Source organism: Lepisosteus platostomus, chromosome 8, assembly GCF_059453375.1.
Source record: "Lepisosteus platostomus isolate fLepPlt1 chromosome 8, fLepPlt1.hap1, whole genome shotgun sequence".
NCBI classification, from domain to species: Eukaryota; Metazoa; Chordata; class Actinopteri; order Semionotiformes; family Lepisosteidae; genus Lepisosteus; species Lepisosteus platostomus.
In genome coordinates this window covers 11,551,744-11,572,529 of record NC_142618.1, presented here as the reverse complement: position 1 = coordinate 11,572,529, position 20,786 = coordinate 11,551,744, and the positions used below count along the sequence as shown (strand labels likewise).

Genomic DNA, 20,786 nt, shown 5'->3' with positions numbered 1-20,786 from the left:
AACACTAGTTTCCATCTACTGTAAGCCTAAACAGTTGGAAAGTTACAAGGTTGCAAGTTTGAAAGTAGTTAACTCATGTAAGTCTGAAAATAGTTAACTCATGTAAGTTTCAATATAAGGAGCAAAAATGTGAAAATTGTGAGCCTACCGGAAAGTACATTATGAGTATTAGATATAATAATTTTGTTGAGTCTTGAGTAAAAGGGCAGAGGATTGAAGTAAAAAAGCATAGTCCTTAACTAAAGAATTCAGGTTTCTCCTTGTGTCCACAAGATCAGTGTTCCCGCACATCTTAGTGAGGGTGAATGCTGATCAGAAGTTGAGAACAAGGACAGGGGAGGATTTATCTAGATTATAACCTACAATACTGTTGAAATCACCTGCTAGAAAACCCAAATCTTTGCAATGCATGTTAATCAAAAGCAGCATATCAGCCTTCAGTTTATTGGAATTGTAAACATTAAGAATAGTGACATGCTGTCCAAATATTGAACCTGATATGAAAACAAACCTTCCATGATATTGACTTGCTGCTCTAAAATAAATGGACCTGGTTTGCTTATGAGGATAGCTGTGCCCTTTTTACATTAATTAAAAGGTGAAAAATAGATGTGCCCTACCCAATCTGCTTTGAGATTTAGATTTAGATGCTCATTTTCAGTTAAATATGTTTCTTGAAGCATAGCAATGTCTGATCTTTGTCAGCATTTTTTTTAAAATTTCATGCCCTATGCAATTAATATTCCATATAATAAACCAATGAAGTGGTCATTGATCAGTATACAAAAGCTAAACACATTCAGGTACATTCTATGTGGGTCATTAAACTTAACTGATGTCTGACAAGCAGGGATGTGGACACTGCATATTCACAACTCAAGATGAAGTATAGAAGTCTGGTTCTAACCAAGATTAACGAAATGAAAACAGACAAGGCCCCAAACAGTGCATTGGGTATTCAAAACACACCACAATATTACTATGTAATATTGTAGGGACAGAAAAGATATAGCAGTCACTGATCAGCTAAGAGTTACCAGATTCTCTGTCCAAATATTAGTTGATATAAGAAGGGCCTAGGAACCAATTCCTTACCTCCATTTATATTTTTACACAATTTCTTGAATGTGACGTGAAATGTTAGTCTTCGATATTGTCCAAAACAGCTTTCACGGATGCAGGTCAAGTGAATAAATGTAGTTCCCATTGAGCATGCAACTAAGCTTGGCCAGGCAGGCAAATTCTGAGACACATGTTCCAGTCAGCAAGTTTCCTTCACTGTTAAAACTCCTGTTGTTTCCTCATGACCTCAGCCAAGAGAGCCTGGTAGAATGAGACGGCTACAGTTGTGAATAATGTTGCTCTTCTTCAGTGGAGTTCAAAGGTATCCTCTTTTGCCAGAGCAATGGAGAAATCGCACTGGGGTCTCACAAACGCTTGTCGGGGTCTGGAGCAGGCCAGAATGATCTGTTGGCTCATTGAATGTCCACGATTTTATCTGAGGGAAGATTAAGACACTTTAGCAGCACTGACTGAAGAAATTTGGCAAGCAGTGTACAACCCCTTGAGTTTTCCAGTAGGCCCATGATGGATCTTGCATGTTTGACTTGATGTCTCAGTTATTTGGTTGACTTTTGTGGGTATAGCCAGCATCTTCCACTGTGGAAATCTGATTTTTCACCTCTATCACCCACACTTCAACTTTAACTTCTTTTAAAGAACACGATTTGTTACACGCAATAAAGCAGGCCTGCATTTTACACCACATATTGCTGCATTGGTTGACCCACCTGAGGAAGGCTCCACGGCCGAAACATTTTCTTACTTCTCTTTTCAGCATTGAATAAACCTATTACTTGTTCCTTTGCAGCCTATGCATCCTGACGCAGCTACCCACCTGAACCATTCACAATGCAGTTGTATAAGTTATCTCCTGCTTATCCTACTGGCAATCTTCATTTAAGGTAAATTGTCATCTATCAGAACATGTCTTAGTCTTAGATTGTGTGTGGTGAGAATGTCACTGTGATGAGTAACAAAGTTTGTGAGTTTCTTATAGATTAAAGCTGGCCCAAATCAGCCTTGATTGTTTAGTATTTGCACAGCTGCCCCTAGTCACCCCTTTAATTGAATTGAAGTAGAGGGAGTTAACTTTTCCACACAGGCATATTGGATGTAGGGTGACCTTGTTTATGAATAAAATCTCTGATAACATTCAGCAGCAAAATCGTGCAAACATCCAGAGATCCTGAAAGGGGGTGGATACTTTTTCACGGCACTGTAGCTTGTCAGGTGAGATTAAGTTAATTAGCCTTATTTCATAAACTAGTATTGGTTCTCATTACCTGGGTTGGTACAAAACATTGCACGCACAAAGCCAGACCAAGAATTCATTTGCTTCAAAACAAGAGCTGGCAAGCTTTGTTCTAGGAGATGATCCCCCTGGGAGCCTTCAAGAAACTGCAGGCATCACTCCATAAACAACAAACGAAACCTACGTAAAATTAATATAAGTTAAAAATACCATGTAATTAAACATTCACAACAGCAAATGTATGGGGAAAGTTTATAAAATCTTAAAGACAAATAGAACTCTTTCCTGTTCAGTAAAAAGGCAAAGGACTCTTGTTAATCACAATGACTGAAACAGGCATTATTTTTACCAAAACATTAACCCATTCAAACGCATCAAGGAAGAGATTTCTGTCAGGGCCCTGATAGTGCACCACTTCATACAGTGGGCAACATTTGTGACCATGGCTAATGAATGGGTGACCTTGTATTGTTGAACACTTAAGTGGATGCACCTGCGAAGATCACAAAGCAGAGTGCATTTCCAGCCTAATTGTTAGTTCATGTTCCCACTATACAAGATTAATAATGCATAAGATTAAAATTCAAACACTTCTAAACAATAAAATCTCATTTAAATTTCTCTCCTGGTCAGCAGCCTCCAGCATACATACTAATACCCCAAGCATACACATGAGCCCGCGTCTAATGATTTTTAGTAAAAGGGAAACAGATCCCTCTGCACATGGGTCTTTTCCTCAAAAATGAATATCTCCCCCTTATTATTATTATTAAGTAGCACAACAAAGTGAATACAGATTACTTTGCATATGTCTAAAATTACTAAATCCCCATGGGATTTGTTTTTCTTGAACCGTGAAAGTGGTTTACACTGCTGCTAGGGTTAAATTATACTGTTCTAATATTCAGAAACAAGCATCTTTTAGACCCGTTTCAGCCTTAAGAAATTACAGTGGCATTTTCTAGCCATTTTACAAAATGGCTAATTGAGGCTAGATTTTTTTTAGCAATGCTTCAGTTTTCTGCCAATTCTAACACATTCTGAAACACTAACTTTCATTACATCTCAGTAGAACTCTTCTTTTTCTAAATATATTCACTACAGGATGATACAGCTGGCATATTTTCCTACAAGTATCAAACACATAAGGAGACGTACAGACTCCAATCAACAGGCTGATGGGGTCTAGAAAGCCATTCAGATGAGATTGAAGATGGTAATTGGAGAATATGGCTTTGAGTGGTCTTTCATTGGATTTACCAAATTATTTTAGCAAAACATTGAAAATATTATTCCAAGAAACAAAAATGTTTTTGCATAATATCTATTATATTATGACTTCCATAATTTCTAAATTAACTCTTGATGGAACGAAAATGAAAACCGAATGAAAAACGAAAACCGTTGAGCTATCAAATAACGCTGAGATATTTAGTGATGAAAAATGTGAAGACAGTATGTGTACTCTATGAACTATAACAGACAATTACAATTCAATTTTAAATATGTATTTCATGTTTCTTAATGTACAGACTCTGCATGTATATTTTATGTACATTAACTTCAACTAAAGGAAGCACATTCAGATTCCACATAAACGTGTCAAATCATCCATAAGTTGTGAAAGCATGACATGACATCTTTCTTTATAAGAGAGCACACATGAAACAGAAATTATTGATAAAATTTTAATGTCAAACTACATATAAAAAAGAAATACATTAACAACCATAGTCTGAGAGACTGTTCCAACTACCTAATGTTAATACAAGGAATAGTTCCGAGGACGTAATGGTTAAAATCAAATAGTGGTGATGTTTTTCTGTGGCCATCTGTGTACCAGGTCCCACTAATGCAAAATTCCTAACTTTTCTTTAATCAACAAATATAGGTAAAAAAAACAACAGAAGTCCTGGTCCGGCAGTCTATATCCTCTTTGACTTCGGAAAATTCACTTTCCTCTTCAGCAGAACTAAAACAGAAGGGAAACATCATTAATGCACAAAATGTTTTACAATTTGGGTTTCAATGTGCTGGGCTAGTGCTACAAGAGACTAATCTACTCTTCTTAAGCAGAAACAAAACTGCTCACAAACTTATTTTGTCTGGAAGAAAGCCAAATGAGAGCTTTTGAAAGCATATCCTAACCTATCACAGGAATATTCATTAAGTGATAGTCTTTGGAAAGTCTGGTAGTTGATAAGGTAAATATAGTTACAATTCTAGAAAACAATATTTATTTAGATGCATAGCTTACATTGTATATCATTGTCTGTGCATCTATCAGGATTAGAGATCTGATTTAGGGTTGGCTATAAAATGTGGTTTCTGATGAACAGCATGACCATCCTTTCTGATCTAATCAGATCTCAAAAACGAAGCAAGGTGATACATGCGGACTAGAATTCCCAAACCAATGCCTTAGTATGGTGACCAAGGACACTGTGCTGTAGGGGGTGTTGTCCTTCAAATTAGAAATGGACTGCCAGTCATTAAAGATACGATGGCACCACTTGGACATTTAGGGGTGTTAGCCACAGTGTCCTGGCTAAATGTCATGCTGCCCTCTGGCTGTTTAGTGGGGTTGCTGACACCTAAGGGCTGCCACTGTCACCCAGCAGTGGGTTAGGTGGGCCCATCCTATATGTAAGACCGATTTGAATCCTCTGAGATGAAAGTGCCATATCAATACAAGCATTATTACTTTTTCTTGCTACTAAAAGCTAACAACAATCCTTTTATACATTACAAAACCGAGGATGATCCCTTTTACCTAAAAGCCCCTTCACGAATTGGAAATAATGAGCAAGAATATATTGTAATTTATGCAAGTCTCAAAATAACATAACATGACATTACATCACTTTATTAGCCCTGTACAGTTTCTTGCATTAAGAATTCATCTTTTTGCATACCCCAGCTTACTCTCCATGAGACACAGACACACAGAGAGGGAGACAAGCTTGGGGTCAGGGCGCAGGGTCTGCCATTGTACAGCGCCCCTGGAGCAGTTGGGGTTAAGGGCCTTGCTCAGGAGCCCAACAGAGTAGGATTCCTCTGCCGGCCGCGGGATATGAACCAGCAACCTTCCAGCCACAGGCACAGATCCTTAGCCACAGAGCCACCGCTCTTCCCTAAATAACTTAAGGAACCTTGTCACTGAAAATAATACCACTTAAAGATCTGGATTTACAATACCAACATATTAAAAGAATCAGTAAAAGTCAGTTATTTAACATGGTAAAATTAAATTTATGTCCAGAAGCACAGTGGGGACTTCTAACTGTACATAATTTTATAAAATTATTAATTTTATAATAACTAAATTGATTATGTTGATATTATTAGAATTTTTATTTTTTTTATATTTTATTCATTTTAAGTCATTGTACGCTTGCTTAGCAATTAACTGCAATATTGTACAATGTATAATGGGCCTTAATATTTATGGTTTAGTTTTTCCCTAATAACGTCCAAGTGTTTTAAAGTTAATCCAAGCAAACAGATCAATCTTCAGATTTTTGCAGCACTTACACACCTGTGTAATATATTCAATTAAAATGAAAAACAACTAAAATCAGTCTTTTTGAAGAAACCCAGCCAAATAGCTTAAATATTGAAAAAGGTTACCTTCCACCTATTTCCACATTCATTGCAGAAAACAAATGTGGTCATTGGTTCATCAGCACTACGAGTCTGAACCTGCAGGAGAGTAACAAGGGAAAACATTAATTAGGCCTGTTGACAACTTCCATACAGTGTAACATACTTGCTCATCTAGGCGAGAGACAAAAGTGTGTTTAATTGGAGAAGGGTTCTTAGAAAAACTCTTGTTTAAAAAAAATTGTTTACAAAACTATGCATACATATACAAAATGATCATATATTTCATAATGTAGGTAGTTAATATCAATTTTCAATGATTCAATCACTGATTCAAAAGTATGCACATGTGTAAATGAATAACTAAGTGGGGACTATTTGGCTTTAACTGTGTTAAATCACACCTTACAAGTGTAAGGATGTTTACTGTCCACTTTTGAAATGGCTCATGTCCAGAGACAGGGCAGTCTAGCACCTCATACTATGCAGGCATAGGGGAACAGCAACTGCAATTTTTACATTTTCGGGGTTAGAAAGAATCGGCATTGATGAGTGCTTTTCAAACCACAATGAAAGTAAAGTGTACACAGTAACGTGCAAAACCTCCAAGTAACATTACAAAACAGACTAAATTTTCAGGTATGCGCAGCGCTATATTCTGCGATTCAGAACAAAGCAACAAAACGTCCAGTGACATGAAGCGGCCCTATTACATTAACAAGCAGGCTTGTGAATACATCTCTTTTAACCCAATAGAAATATTGCTCTCGACTTCGAGATGGTTTTGACCACAATTACAACCTACTTGTTAATTCTGCATGGAGATAATACTGGAACATTTCTGCAGTGAAATGTCTGCGGCACTACCTGTACTAATTCACTTATGCATCGCATTACATTAGTCATTGCAGTGACTAGTGAGCAGGAAGGGCCGCTTCATGTCGCAATTCTCACAAGCTCTCGCCCATGGAAAGAGCAGGGGTTTGCTACAAAATGGAGACCACACAGCATTTTCACAAATTTCACGATGCACTTAATTCGGAATTGGTCAAATTTTGCAATACCGTCAACTAATTAATTTTGTTACCGAAACTTGATAACTGGTCCGAAAAATCGGGACTGCAGCTCTCCTTTAAATTTGTAATAAGAATTGGAGCACTGTTACAACTATGATGGTAAACTGACACCTGTATTTCAAATCCTTAAGAAATTCTTCCACCTATTGAAGTAAAACGTAGGGGATTTCATCATAACCAAACTCTGGGGACACTCCTAGAATTCTGCAGTAATAAAGAAAGTGGGCTTTGCTTTAGAACAGGGTTCTCAAACTCAATTCTTGGAGGACCTACAGTCTTCTGATTTTTGATCCACCCACATTCTCAGTTACACAGTCAACCTAATCATTTAATTAGACTCAAAGGACTGCCCTGCCGACTCAGAATGAATGAAAAGATCACGGAGACTGGTCTCAAGTGGGTAGAGACTTGCTTGGAAGCTCATTCAATTTGTTTGTTTTGTTTTTACTACCGTACAATTTTCTAGAAAAATGTGTAGAAAAATGATAGTGCTACAGTAACATTGCTCTCTTGTACCTGGGTGTATGTACAGTTCTTCTTTTTGCATTTGCCACAGCAGAAGAGATCAGTCTGAGTGCCTCCTGTTCTTGCCATCTGGTGCTCTCGGATTGCCTCTTTGGTCAGGTTTTTACGCATCTCTTTAAGTTCATCACTGGCCATTTCCTACAGGACAAAAGACATGGGACATTTGAGTTGCTGTCTGCTGCTCTACTTTGTACTACACTTTGTGTCTAAGATCAGCTGTAAAACACCATTCGGCACAACTATATTAAGCCATTACAACCTGACTGAAGCTGTGTGTTAACATCGAAGGCTTAATTTAATTCACACAAGAAACTTCGTAAGAATAGACTTCGCATCTCAAGTAATCTGCCGTGTTCACACCTCTGCTGTCATCTTGGCCATTCTGTCTGGAGGTACGTTTCCACAAAGGACATTCCTTCTCAGGTTTGGGTTCTTGACATCTTTCAGGTTAGCGATTCTGCTCCGTACCCTGTTTTTGTATTTCATGTCAGTGTTTTTGAATTCCTGAAAAATGCGTGTTGATTGGTTAAGGAGGACATCAGGGCACTTGATTAGGTTAAATCTCTAGCACTCCGATATTAAGTCATACAGACAAATAAACAGGAGCAGAGCCAAGTAAAGTTCTATACAAAATGCAACTGACTAGTTATAATTTATGGTCTCACTTTGGGAACTTTAATAACAGTACACTTTTGAGAACCTGTAACAGACTCCTTAAAAATAAATTAAATTGATTCAACTGAGGTTTTTGTTTTGCGACGGTTTAAAAAAAAGGATATAGTCTTCAATCTGAGCTCCAAGTTCATCACAATCGGCACCAATAGCAATGTAGTCATCTGAAACAGACAAATGAAGAGCTATGATTAAAAAGGCAGATGATTATATAGTGAATAATGAAAAAAATAAAATTCTTGCATTATAACAAGTGCTTCTAATCGCTAAAGCAAACCACCTCAGAGCCATCCACAACTTGAAGTGTGCAATGAAACCACAAGACAAAAGAAAATTAACTACATAATTTTGTCAAATCAAATATAATCATTTTACAATTCTTGCTCCTATGTGAGGGACTAGTTCCCAAATTCTCAATCACATATATAAGCATTTCCTTCTGTAGGTACTCTGATAAAGTAGCTAAAAAATCATCAACCATGGCATTTTGGTTTCTGCTCCTGACATTTCTATAGGGGATTTCCCAGTCAATGGGGGAAAGTTAACATCTCCCATAAATACTTCACAAAAATTCTTAAATTTCCTTATACTGTTTAATTGGAATTAGCATCTGCACTACTAACACTATACCTTCAGATTATTTTACAAGTCTGACTCATTTTGAGACTCCTTTAGAATTTTTTAAAGTTTATTTCTTAAATAAGAATATACTTTTTTTAACTGGGTTATGTAAGACTTGACTTAGATTCAACTTGGATATTTACTTACAAATTCATAATAACAAATTCTGTGGATGCCATAAAAAAAAATCCTAGGCAGGGGCAGTTTAGGCTTCATGTGTAAAGAACAAGTAGTGCAGAAAGTTTCTTCTACTGATGAATAATAAGATAAGATCACTTCATTGGCCATATACAACTTCTTGAATTAGGAAATTGTCTTTTCGCATACCCCAGCTTGCTCTCCATGAGACATACAGGGACACAGACGGGGAGAGAGAAGCTTGGGGTCAGAGCGCAGGGTCAGCCATTTATACAGCGCCCCTGGAGCAGTTGAGGTTAAGGGCCTTGCTCAGGGGCCCAACGGAGTAGGATTCCTCTGCCGGCCGCGGGATTTGAACTGGCAACCTTCCAGCCACAGGCGCAGATCCTTAACCATAGTGCCACCACTCCGCCCTACATAGAAAACCAGGGTACAGGGGGCACCCGGATTTGAACCGGGGACCTCTTGATCTGCAGTCAAATGCTCTACCACTGAGCTATACCCCCACAATAACAAGAGTGAGCGTAATACACAAGTCTGAACAGTACAATGTAGGGTAATTAAATGCACAGTTTTCATAAGATGAGATCACTTTATTGGCCATATACAATTTATTGTATTAGGAAGTGTCTTTTCACATACCCCAACTTGCTCTCCATGAGACACACAGACAGGGAGAGAAGCTTGGGATCAGAGCGCAGGGTCAGCCATTTATATAGCACCCCTGGAGCAGTTGGGGTAAAGGACCTTGCTCAGGGGCCCAACAGAGAAGGATTCCTCTGCCGGACACAGGATATGAACTGGCAACCTTCCAGCCACAGAGCCACTGCACCGCCCCATAAATTCATTAAACGGTATTTATTATTCCCGTACTACATTTGGCGTTTTATTATTCTAATTATAGGGATAGGGTTTTAAACATTTTTATATTTATTGTTACTTCACTTCTCTCCCTCTTTACAGAGGATGTCTCCTTTCTCAACCTTAAGGACTGCTTGGTGCTGCTACATTCTCCCACTTTCTGTCTACCTTATCACTTGTTAACCATTAAAGTACAATAAACCCAGCGAGCCTGCAGTTCTGTTCTCCTGTCCCTTTTTCCTCACTGACAGACCAGCTTGAGCAGGATTGCTGCAATATGACAATGGTAATTGACTATATTTATTCACAAAATGACTAAGAAAAGCTCACTGCTGACCTGCATAAGATTCAGATTACATAAAGACACAAGGAACCGAACCCTTAGGTAATCTTGGGAATGGGTGTATAGTCCAGAACAGTGTGTATTCACTAGTGTTACCGTGATTTAAATTACATGCTGCATTTCCTGCTCCTGGTGGTAGCTTTTACCTCATGTATTCTGCTTCTAACGCTATAATGAGTTGTCAACATAATTACCAGTGGTGAAGGATCAGCGCTCCAAACACTGCTGAGATAAGCTTAACTAACAAAAAGGCTAAAATGTCAAAATATGGCCATTTATTTGTAACATTTACAATAAATAACTGCTCAGGATTTCCCAACAGGTCACTGCGAAGGAATGCAAAGTTGACATTGCATAACTTGATTATCTTTTTCTTATTATCTCATCTTTATTACCTTGTCTACACCCGTACAATTACTAAGTGCTGCATGCAGCATAAATACAGCAACAAGAATGAAAGCTTCACAACTGCGCCATCGTCTGGCCACTCACCAGAGCTATCTCAATGTGAATAGTGATCCCACTGTGGGCGATATCATTGGTAAAGTTCATCACGACTCACTGGGGTAAAAGCAACATAGGTTCTTAAAAGCCTCACCAGGCTGGTAAATCTTGGGTAAGTGAAAGGATAAGGGGTACAGGGTACATGTGGTGGAATAATGAATACTGAACTTACTCCCAGATTGAAGAGCACTGGAGATCATCTCTCTGCATTTAAGCCGCACTGAGTCTGAGGTGTTGGGAGCTTGAGGGAAAGTGGTGATCAGTGTGTTGGGTGGAGCATCACCTGTTTCACTTTTGCTGCTTGAGTTGCTGCTCGAACTGCAAGGACAAATTAAATAAGCACTTTTAATACAGACGAAACAGCACATTAATAATAATAAATGGGCTTCTTACTTGAAATTCACTGAGATACAGTATCATTTATTAATAACTACTACAAGTAAGGCACCAAATAATGTAACTTATTTGCACATTTATAAGAATAGGTAACTGCATCAGCATGTGTAGGCTGCAAGGGAACAGGTAAAGATTTATTCCAAGCTGAAAAGAAAAGAGACTGTTTTGGCTGTGAGGCCTTCTTCCACAGCTGAAACATTGTGTCGCTTTTGATTTCCTTACAGCATGGAATAAAACTTTATTTGTTCATCTATAAGATAAGTCTTTTTTCCTCAAAAAGGAAACCGAAAATTAACCTGAATCCTGCCTGTGATGTAATACTGTTAATACTCAGTGAAATTTCTCAAGATAAACCTTACTGTGCAATAACACATATTCACCTTAAAATGATTTTATAATGTATTTATTATTAGGTAATACATTTGATATTCACAATAAACAGACAATACATATTGTGAATATTGAATAGCGGTAATACTGTGTGGAACAATTTAAGCCTAAGCATTCCTAGACTCAAATGCAATATGAGGTTGGAAGAATTTATTGAACGCTGGGTGGAAATACATCACTCTCAATAAATAGTAAAATATAAGTACTTTACCAGTACTCTAACTAATAAGGTAAACATGAATGTCTAGTGAGACACATCTTTAGCACTGAACCATATGCTGAGGGTAGACTTATTTCATATTACCCATATTGATTAAGGCAGTATCATTTTAAAATACTTTTGTGCAAACTTAAAAAATACTGTTATAAGGCGAGTCATATAATGGAAGTAGTAAGAGATCATAAAGAATGGCAAAGAGTAACCGAAAGACAATTTGATATACATTAAACCTTTGTTTTATTATGTACAACTGAATATTTATTACTAGTATTTACCTTATACTATCATTCACAGATGCATTTTCCAGTGAGCTCCAAGTAAATATTATACAAAGTAGGAATCAATTTTGTTCCCCAAAATATTTACTCCTCAGGTTATTGGACTTTATAAATCAGTGTATCCTATATACCAGCAAACTCAAAATGCAGCAATGCCGCCCATTTTATGCTAGAAGTGAAATATACTGACATGTTCACTGGGGATATATCAGTATTTAAAAGGATGGTCTGTTTAACATTCCTGGCAAGATGCTGGCAAATAAAACTTGAATCCCCTACATGCAATAATAGAAACACTGCATTTTGGTCTTTTTAGTGTCACACTATCTTTATAATTTAACACAGTGGTTCTCAAACTTTTTTGGACCAAGTACCACCCCTAATCCAACCAAAGCATCCAAGTACCACCTACAAGTCATCATCTCATAGGAACCCCAGAAATTCTCAATGAACAACATGAGCGCGCATGCACACACACACATACATATAATAAATATTATAATAATAAACTTTGTTTGATATAGCGCCTTTAAAGGTGGCGTCTCAAAGTGTTTTACAGAAAAAAAAAACAGTAACAACAACAAATAAAAATAATTTAAAAGGCACCATTTCAGTGAGAGGGGTGAGCCTGTTTAGTCGAGCAAAGCAGATGTGAATTTATTTTTCGAGCCTTGATACAATTCACAACAGAGTCTAACAGATTTTAAATCGTCAGGCATTTTCTTGACGGCAAAGGTCTCGCGGTGGATGTTGCAATGCGTCCATTAATTTCTGGAGCAACCTCTCTAATTCGTGCAACTACACCGCTATGTCGGCTTGTCATTGCTCTAGCACCATCTGTACAAACTCCGACACATTTTATCCAGTCGATGCCATTCTCTTCGACAAATTCATTCAGAAGCTGAAATATGTGCTCTCCTGTAGTTCCTGTTGGTAGCGGTTTACAGAACAGAAAATCCTCACGGGACGTACCCTCAAACTTGTATCTAACGTAAACGAGCAAATTGGCCAAATCAACTACAGACTCATCTAATTGCAGTGAAAAACATCTTCTCATCTTAACGCGCTCTGTCAGCGTACTTTTGATATAATCCTTCATTTCAATAATTCTATGAATGACTGTGTCTTTCAGGGGGGCAGCAGGTCGAGCTATTCAGCAGCCTTTTCTCCACACATAACAGTGTTGGGCTTACCTGCATTAGCAACTGCAAGCTTGCATTTTTCCCCGTTTCCGTTTTTATTTCCGTATTTATTTTAAGTTTTTATTTCATGCGCATGGGAGCAAAACAGAGACGCTCGGTGTATTTTTCTCAAATTAACTTAGAACAGTTCTTAAATATTTTTCTGTTATCTATCACGCTTTCCTGTGCTCACAAGATTACCAGCGTTCGTAGCACGTATTTCTATGCATTCCTGTGTTTACAACGTTGGCATTGTTCCAAAATCACACACATTCTCCTACCTCCCTATTTGCTGGAGATACAGTAGCTTTTTTTAAATACAATTGGTCACTTGCGTCCGTAGCACGCATTCCTATAGAGTGGTATAGAATTACAGAGTCCAGTGAAGTATAAGCGCGCACTGTATCGTAGTACTTCGGCTGCGTATTCGACAGGTATTAAAATACAAAATATGAAAACCCGTCCCGATTTTTCAGCGCACACAACGCAGTTCCAGGGTCATTTGGCGTACCACTTGGCGGCACTCCGCGTACCACTGCAGGTACGCGTACCACAGTTTGAGAACCACTGATTTAACAGATTATTCTTCATAAGAAGTAAGCAATCTATGTAGATTCCATTACTGTAAACCCTCACTTTAAAGGACTTTGGATTTAACAGACAAAATATGCTAAAGGAGAATTTTGTCTGTAAAATCAGAAATACTGGACTTTCTCTGCAATACGTGAGAAATGCACCTATGTTAAAACAAGGAAAGAATAAATACTACATAAGTTTAAAATTCAATGTCCTACAGGGGTAGTCCAATTGCTTACAACAGATGTTGCGTGTTTCATGTGCTTAAGCAAACTTTATACCGTATATTAATTACATAAAATACAGTGTATTTTTAAGAAAAAAAAAGACAGGAATAATTTTCAATAACTGTGTTGATTGTTATTGTTCAAAATACAAGTAAAAAGATTCAGAAAGTATATAAATATACACACTCATATAATATTTACGGGGCTGAACAAAAAAAAAAGTGATTTAACAGACACCCCTTCCCCACTATTAGTCTGATAAACTGAGGATTTACTATATCTTTACTTCCCACCACAAATCAGTTTAGTTCAGAGAAGGGAATAATCATAATTATAATAACTGAATTATAATTGTTTATACGATATTTTATATAAGTCAACACAGGGGCAGACAAATGGAAATATATCCTTGCCACCCCAGTGGGACACACCTACCTCTCCTCTCGTGGCTCAGGGCTGCTCCGCGTGGAAGCCGACGTGGGAGTGGGAGGTGTTGGCTCCTTTTTCTTCTCTTCTGATACCTTCTCACCTCCTCCTGGTTCATCTGTAAATAAATCAAAGGGGGGGAAAAAAAATTAAAAAATAATAAAAATAATTTATTGTAAACAGTTATATTGTAAAATTAAAAACACCCAGATGGCACACTGGCACAATGATTATCACTGGTGCCTTGCAGCTCTGGGGTCCTGGGATCAATTCTGGATCTGGGGCGCTATCTGCACAGGGTATGTATTTTCTCCCCCTCTTTATGTGCATTTCTTCCGAGCTTCTCCCACGGTCCAACAATATACTGGTAGGATCACTGGCTTCCAGGAAAACTGGCTCTGGAGTGAGTGTGTGTTTGTATCTGTATCTGACCCTGCGTAGCCTAGAGTCCCATCCAGGGTTAGCCCTGCCTCACACCCATTGCTTGCCAGGTTAGGCTCCAGCTCCCCTCAACCTTGTATTGGTCTACGCTGCTAGATGATGGATGGAAAATTTCTGGATTCTTAACATAGAGAAAAATTGTGTCCACTGCATCTAGTGCTAAGTAGTGCATTGGCCTTTTTTCCTTCACATGCATAAGCTTACACATTACTACAAATTTGACTGGCCATGGAATGTGGATAGAAGTGTCGCCAACAGCAGATAAATGTCTTCTAGAGGAGTATATGATAATCATTTACATATCATCACCATTTTTAAAGATTACATTAGGGGTTGCCATTAAAACAGGAAAACCACATATTTATTTTCCAGGGAAAACATTCCTGGTCTATGCTGACCTTTACTCTTCTGTCCAAAGAGGACAGCATTCATAGGCACGATGGTAACCCAGCCCACACCCCATACGCTTCGTAAAGATGGGATAATCCCAGCTCTGCTATGACTCCAGCTAGTGGACACCTACGGCTTATGTATGCGCTTCTTGAGTAAACAATGTTAAAAACCAAGATCCTAGTAAATCATTTTCCTAGTAATCTTTAAACAAGTATTGAGTTGTGGTGCATAAACCAGTGCAGTCCACCTCTGTCTGTATACATACAAATACCACATTTTTCCAAGAAAAAGCAGATACTTCTAGAGCAGGGGTCGGGAACCTACAGCAAAGGGATTTTTAGTGACACCCAAAATAAACGCATCATGTGCAATAAAAGTCTATTAAGCCACAAAGAAATTAAACTAAAAAAACAATAAAAACTATCCTTGACTGTTGACTGTAATTCTCTTCAACATGCCACCCAATGAAAGCTCCTTAGAGTAAAACTCAGTTTATTTACTGCGTTATTTTTAATGGTACTAGCTTATTTTCACAGAAAAGCTTGTAATCTGTGCCAGTTTATAACATTTTTTACACTTAAGTGTAAACTCAAACAAATTGGACAAAATGGCAGCTGCTTACAAAGGATATTAAATTGGCTCATTTCTATCATTTTGAAGAAATGCATATGGATTTGTTCAACATAAACACTGAGCTATTTGTGCTGTATGTTGTACTCCAAACTCCATGATGAAAATGGGATGCAAAACTAATTCTAATCGACTGGTTTCTAGTCGACATGCATATGAATGAGCTCAACCTCCGTGGAAGGCATTTCTTTCAAAATCTGACATTTTTTCTCGGGACACCTACACCTCAACCTTCCACTATTTCCAACATCTTAAAGAAATTCCAAAATATTGTACAATATGTTTTGCTAATTTTGGAGTGTTCATGTGTGAACTAGTATAAAAAGTCTGGCCAAATATTTTTTTCTGTTTAAGCCAGATAGCTTTGGCCCAGTGTTTTATTTTCTGATTAAACCAGACAGTTTGGATACCAGCAACATGGGTTTTTCAGCATTTCAATTAGTGTTTAGGATTTTGAAATGCAGCTGATTAAATTGCACTGCACAGACTTATTGAATGTTGGGGAATTGCAAAACACTCTTGAGGCTACTAAAAGCGATCACAATGTCTCCATTGTGACCTGCTGAAAGTCCTTGCCAGTGAAATGTGACTGCTTGAAGAAAGTGTCATTTTCACTGCTCCCAGCATTTGGATCAACATACCTCTGGGAACAGGTGTTTTCCTACATAAAGTCAGTTTTTTGTCAGTCCCATAGTCAGCTAACTACACAATACTACTATTGCGTGCTGCTTAAAATGTTGAGCTACGACTCTGAGATTGGAGAACTCAGCAATGGAAAGCAAGACCAATTATTACACTAAATGGTAAGGCATGCATGTTAATTTATTAAATCTTAGATATGGTTATATTTTAATATTAATTTTGTATTAATCAAAATGTAAGCAGGTTATTATTCACATTAATACAGTATTGATGGCACACAAATCTACAAAAACAAGTGCATGTGTTAATTCATGGCATACCCCTTCTGAGAGGCTACCAACCCCTTTTCTTCAGGATAAGTAGTATATACGTCCTCATGTTCCGTATTACAAGATTTTTACTTGCTTTATTTACTTCATAAATGTTATATGAATTCAAACCAAATGTGAACATTTCTTCTATTTTTAAGGTCACACTATAAGAATTATACCATATATATGACTGCAGCAAAAAATTAGCGGTTAAACTCATAGAACTCAACCCAGTATGGACATAAATACAGTGCCCTCTCCTGGTACTATAGGCAAACAGCTTCTCAAAGGAATATGGTCACAGGGAAGCAATAAGACCCATCATCCTGCCTGCTTGGATGTTAGAATGTCAGATTTCAGAATGTCATCCAGTTCTGACCGGCAAAGTTCCAGAGAGGCACCTTCGACAGGACTGCTGGGCAATCTATTCTAGACTCTCTACCATGTCACCACGTTAAACAACATCAAGCAGATAAAAAAACACGAGACTGAAAGGACCAGATAAATAGGTAGATTCATTGTAAATGCTAATGTATTATTTTTCTGTATCTGCAAAGCTTTCGTTGGCAGGTGATTTCTTATCATGTGCACTCTTATATGGATTTATTAGGAATTAACCAAGGATGTTTTGTTTATTTTTGTTTACCTAACAGCTTCTTCCAGGATTTGATGAGCGATTTTGCAAGTGAGGTGACCTCTTCATCTGTGCTCTGTTTCCTAATAGCATTCACAGACATTCCAATCCTGGTAGACTGCAAAAGAAAGCAGAAAAGACTGAGTACATTGAAAACCTGAATGCTACAAGTTTTCCTTATGGTCTCACAAATTATCATAAGAAAAACGCCCTTAATTAGGCTTTACTTCTTTCTTATGCTCAAACTGAAAATGTTCAGCAATGTGGGTCCTACAGCGCGAATTCTGATCAAATTTCTGTACCACAAAAACCTAACCACTATTAACAATAGAAGTAAAGTCATTATTACGTGTAACTTTCTGCAGAAAATTGTATAACTAGATGGCTAGGATTGTTTTTTTTTTTAAATAATTGATATAACATTTTTAATTATTTTAATGTAGATTGCAATTTCTGGCAGCTTCTAGACAAAAGGTTCTTTTCTATGTTTACATTCTAAGGCTAATGTTTATTCACAGGAAGTGTTCATATTGCAACATACTCTTAACTGCTGCAAAAAAACTTTAAAAGTTTACCTGTAGTAACTCAAGAGTCATGGGAATGTTCTTTAACTCCTTCAGCAAATCCAAAGCTCCAGACTGCATCAGAAAATACATGGTAATATGTTTCATGAAATATAACTTCAGTTTTGTAAGTAAACAAAAGCACATTTGAAGTAAGTAGAATACATGAAAATGCTTAAAATCTGAGTATATTTTTGGCAATCCTTCTGCACTGATCTGGAGACTTACAATTACATTACAATTGCATTTCTATGGCCTTCTTGATCTATTAAAAGAAGCAAGACCTATAGATTTGGATGAGGTATACAGCCTTAGAAAATTCAACAAAGCACAACAAAACTTGCAGACCCCAAGGCTCTGTATTTGTTCATCAACAAAAACAAAAACTTCCCCTAAGCAGCCATATCACCCTGCAACTCACAACTGGCAACCCACTGAAGCTCAGCTGGTGTGAGCCTGGTCAGTACCTGGATGGGAGACCTGGGGAAAACTAAAGCTTGCTGCTGGAAGAAGTGTTAGTGGGGCCAGCAGGGGGCACTCACCCTGTGGTCTACATGGATCCTAATGCCCCAGCATAGTGACGGGGACACTATACTGTAAACAGGTGCTGTCCTTTGGATGTAAAACCGAGGTCCTGACTCTCTGTGGTCATTAAAAATCAGAAGGTGTTTCTTGAAAAGTGTAGGGGTTGGCATCCTGGCCAAATTTTCCATTGGCCCTTACCAATCATGGCCTCCTAATCTTCCCCACCTATGAATTGGTTTCATAACTCTGTTCTCCTCCCCATCAATAGCTGGTGTGTGGTGAGCATTCTGGCGCACTATGGCTGCTGTCGCATCATCCAGGTGGATGCTGCACATTGGTGGTGGTGGAGGGGAGTCCCCATTAACTTTAAAGTGCTTTGAGTGGAGTCTCCAGAAAAGCTCTATATAAGTGTAAGCAATTATTATTATTAAGTCAGTTTTTCCTAGGCTACCTTCTATAGAAGAGGTGTATGTTGGTTAATAAAGAAAACATAAAAGCAAACACAGATATGCGTTTTACAAGCACAAACCATTAACTTTTAATGTTAAAAATGAGAAACACATTACTCCCTTAAAAGTAAGGGAGCTTTGATTAAAATCAAAGCAAAGACATTATATTATCTATTAATGGAAATTGATTTTTCATTCCAGGGGAGAGATTGAAGCTGAAGCTGTTGATCTAACGGAGAACCTAACCACTGAAGTCGAAACCCAAGCTGTAAAAAGTACAGTTGACAGAGAAACGCACTTTTTCCCATGTACCGTAAATACTCGAATATGGTCACACTACGTTTTCATTTTATCACTGCGATTTAGATGCGTAGTAGCTCCTTCTGTTTATTTTGACCGTCGACTGCTTGTTAAAAATAATCGATTCAATTAGAAGACCTTTGTTATCTCAGACTTCGGAAATTCAGTAAAGGCATAACGGCAGCTCCGCCTTTTCTATTAAAAAACGTGTAAATATCTTAACTATGTATAGCTCCCGAAGCTCTTTTCCTATTCAAAGAAAAAAAAACACATATATACGCACAATTCTTTAGTAAGCTTCTAATTTAAAAAAACTGCGCAAATGCTTATGAATTATAAACAATCAGTTAAAATGAACTTTCATTCAAAACAGCGTTGCTCTCAATGAAAAACATCACTGTAACGAAAAGATCCGAAGTTATTTCGCTCTAGTATAACTCAGCTTACGCACATTGCCTTGGAGTATTTAAAAAAAAACTATTTTTTTTTGCTATATTGAGTCATTATCAACGTGACTATACTTTTAACAACGATGTTTGAATTCGTAATTTAGTCGAATTTCTTCAGCTAAACCACAAAAATCAATAGTAATCGCGCATCTCGACAGATTCCGTGTAAATGGCGCCCCAGACAACCCTCGCCTCCTCGGCTCCGTGCTTCACTCAAAGCCCAGGCTCTTGGGCCCTCACGGTTTAGTCCCCTTAATACTGAACCTGTGGGGTGCTCCCGACTACACAATCCAGGTACTTCATGCCAATCCGAAAAAACACAACAGGGAACAAACAGAAACCCCGCACCCAGGGACAGCATTTCCGAGGCGCCCGCACCTGACAGGTCAGTGCCAGGCTGCCAGCCTGCAAACACCCCCAGGACCGGCGTCTTATCCTGAATGAAAAAGCAGCAAGCTGTCCATGAAAGTGACGACAAAGAGACAGGGGACAGCCACGACACTTGTTTGTTTGCAATCGAGGGCATGAAGCTCCATATTAGAAGTCACCCGCCGTTTACGGTGAACTATTACAGCAGGGGGTTGTAAAACACACCAAGCCAACGGCATCTATGGCTCTCCGTCGGCCAACATGTCAAGAAACCCCATCTCACCGCATTCTTTTTCTGCGCCATTTTATCCATCTTTTTCGCAATCCTTATGATCTCTTCTTCCTCCTTCTTCCCCATTATGATCCGCGTGGTTGTTTAGTTTTCTCTACAAATAAATATTAAACGTTAAAATTCACCCTCCCGCCTCACAACACAACATAGAGCGGCGGCCGGCTCAGCGGGCGCATAAACCGCAGCGCAGCAGGCGAAACTAATCGCCCAGAGATTCCGAGTTGTAGGGAGATGTAATAGATACACGAGTGACTGATGGATAACTGGGCTGACGGAGTTGATCGCAGGTTTTACGCCAATAGTGATGTATCCTTGATAACGTATAGCATCTCGGAATCCATTACTTATTGGGGGTGAAGATTTGGCTTGAATACAGATGATAGACCGCGAACTTCAAGATTTATGATACTGTATTCTTTAGTTCTGTCTGTATTCTA

General features: G+C 38.2%; 1 protein-coding gene, 1 long non-coding RNA gene and 1 other non-coding gene across 3 annotated transcripts in view; all 3 read right to left on the bottom strand.

Moving 5' to 3' along the window:
* The window catches only part of LOC148655667 (uncharacterized), a 340,056-nt gene that overhangs the window by 272,213 nt on the left and 47,057 nt on the right, over positions 1-20,786 (bottom strand). The gene's annotated exons all lie outside the window — the stretch shown is intronic.
* Positions 3,989-20,560, bottom strand: tcea1 (transcription elongation factor A (SII), 1). Its single transcript, XM_088642443.1, has 10 exons — positions 20,341-20,560; positions 17,978-18,040; positions 17,415-17,520; positions 14,361-14,469; positions 10,830-10,975; positions 8,298-8,354; positions 7,879-8,033; positions 7,510-7,656; positions 5,945-6,016; positions 3,989-4,286 (listed from the first exon to the last, which is right to left on the bottom strand). Exons 1-10 carry the CDS (start codon positions 20,413-20,415, stop codon positions 4,278-4,280), a joined length of 939 nt encoding a protein of 312 aa, XP_088498569.1. The 5' UTR covers positions 20,416-20,560; the 3' UTR covers positions 3,989-4,277.
* On the bottom strand, positions 9,384-9,455 carry trnac-gca (transfer RNA cysteine (anticodon GCA)). The gene has a single exon. It is a non-coding gene; the product is annotated as a tRNA-Cys (tRNA).

What these genes read in the sequence shown, in the direction of transcription:
- tcea1 (XM_088642443.1), bottom strand. Translation starts at nt 20,415, where the DNA reads ATGGGGAAGAAGGAGGAAGAAGAGATCATAAGGATTGCGAAAAAGATG. An exon ending in TGGCGCAGAAAAAGAATGCG is followed by an intron (nt 18,041 to 20,340) that starts GTGAGATGGGGT and finishes TTTCTGATGCAG; the next exon opens with TCTGGAGCTTTGGATTTGCT. An exon ending in ATCCTGGAAGAAGCTGTTAG is followed by an intron (nt 14,470 to 17,414) that starts GTAAACAAAAAT and finishes ATTTATTTACAG; the next exon opens with ATGAACCAGGAGGAGGTGAG.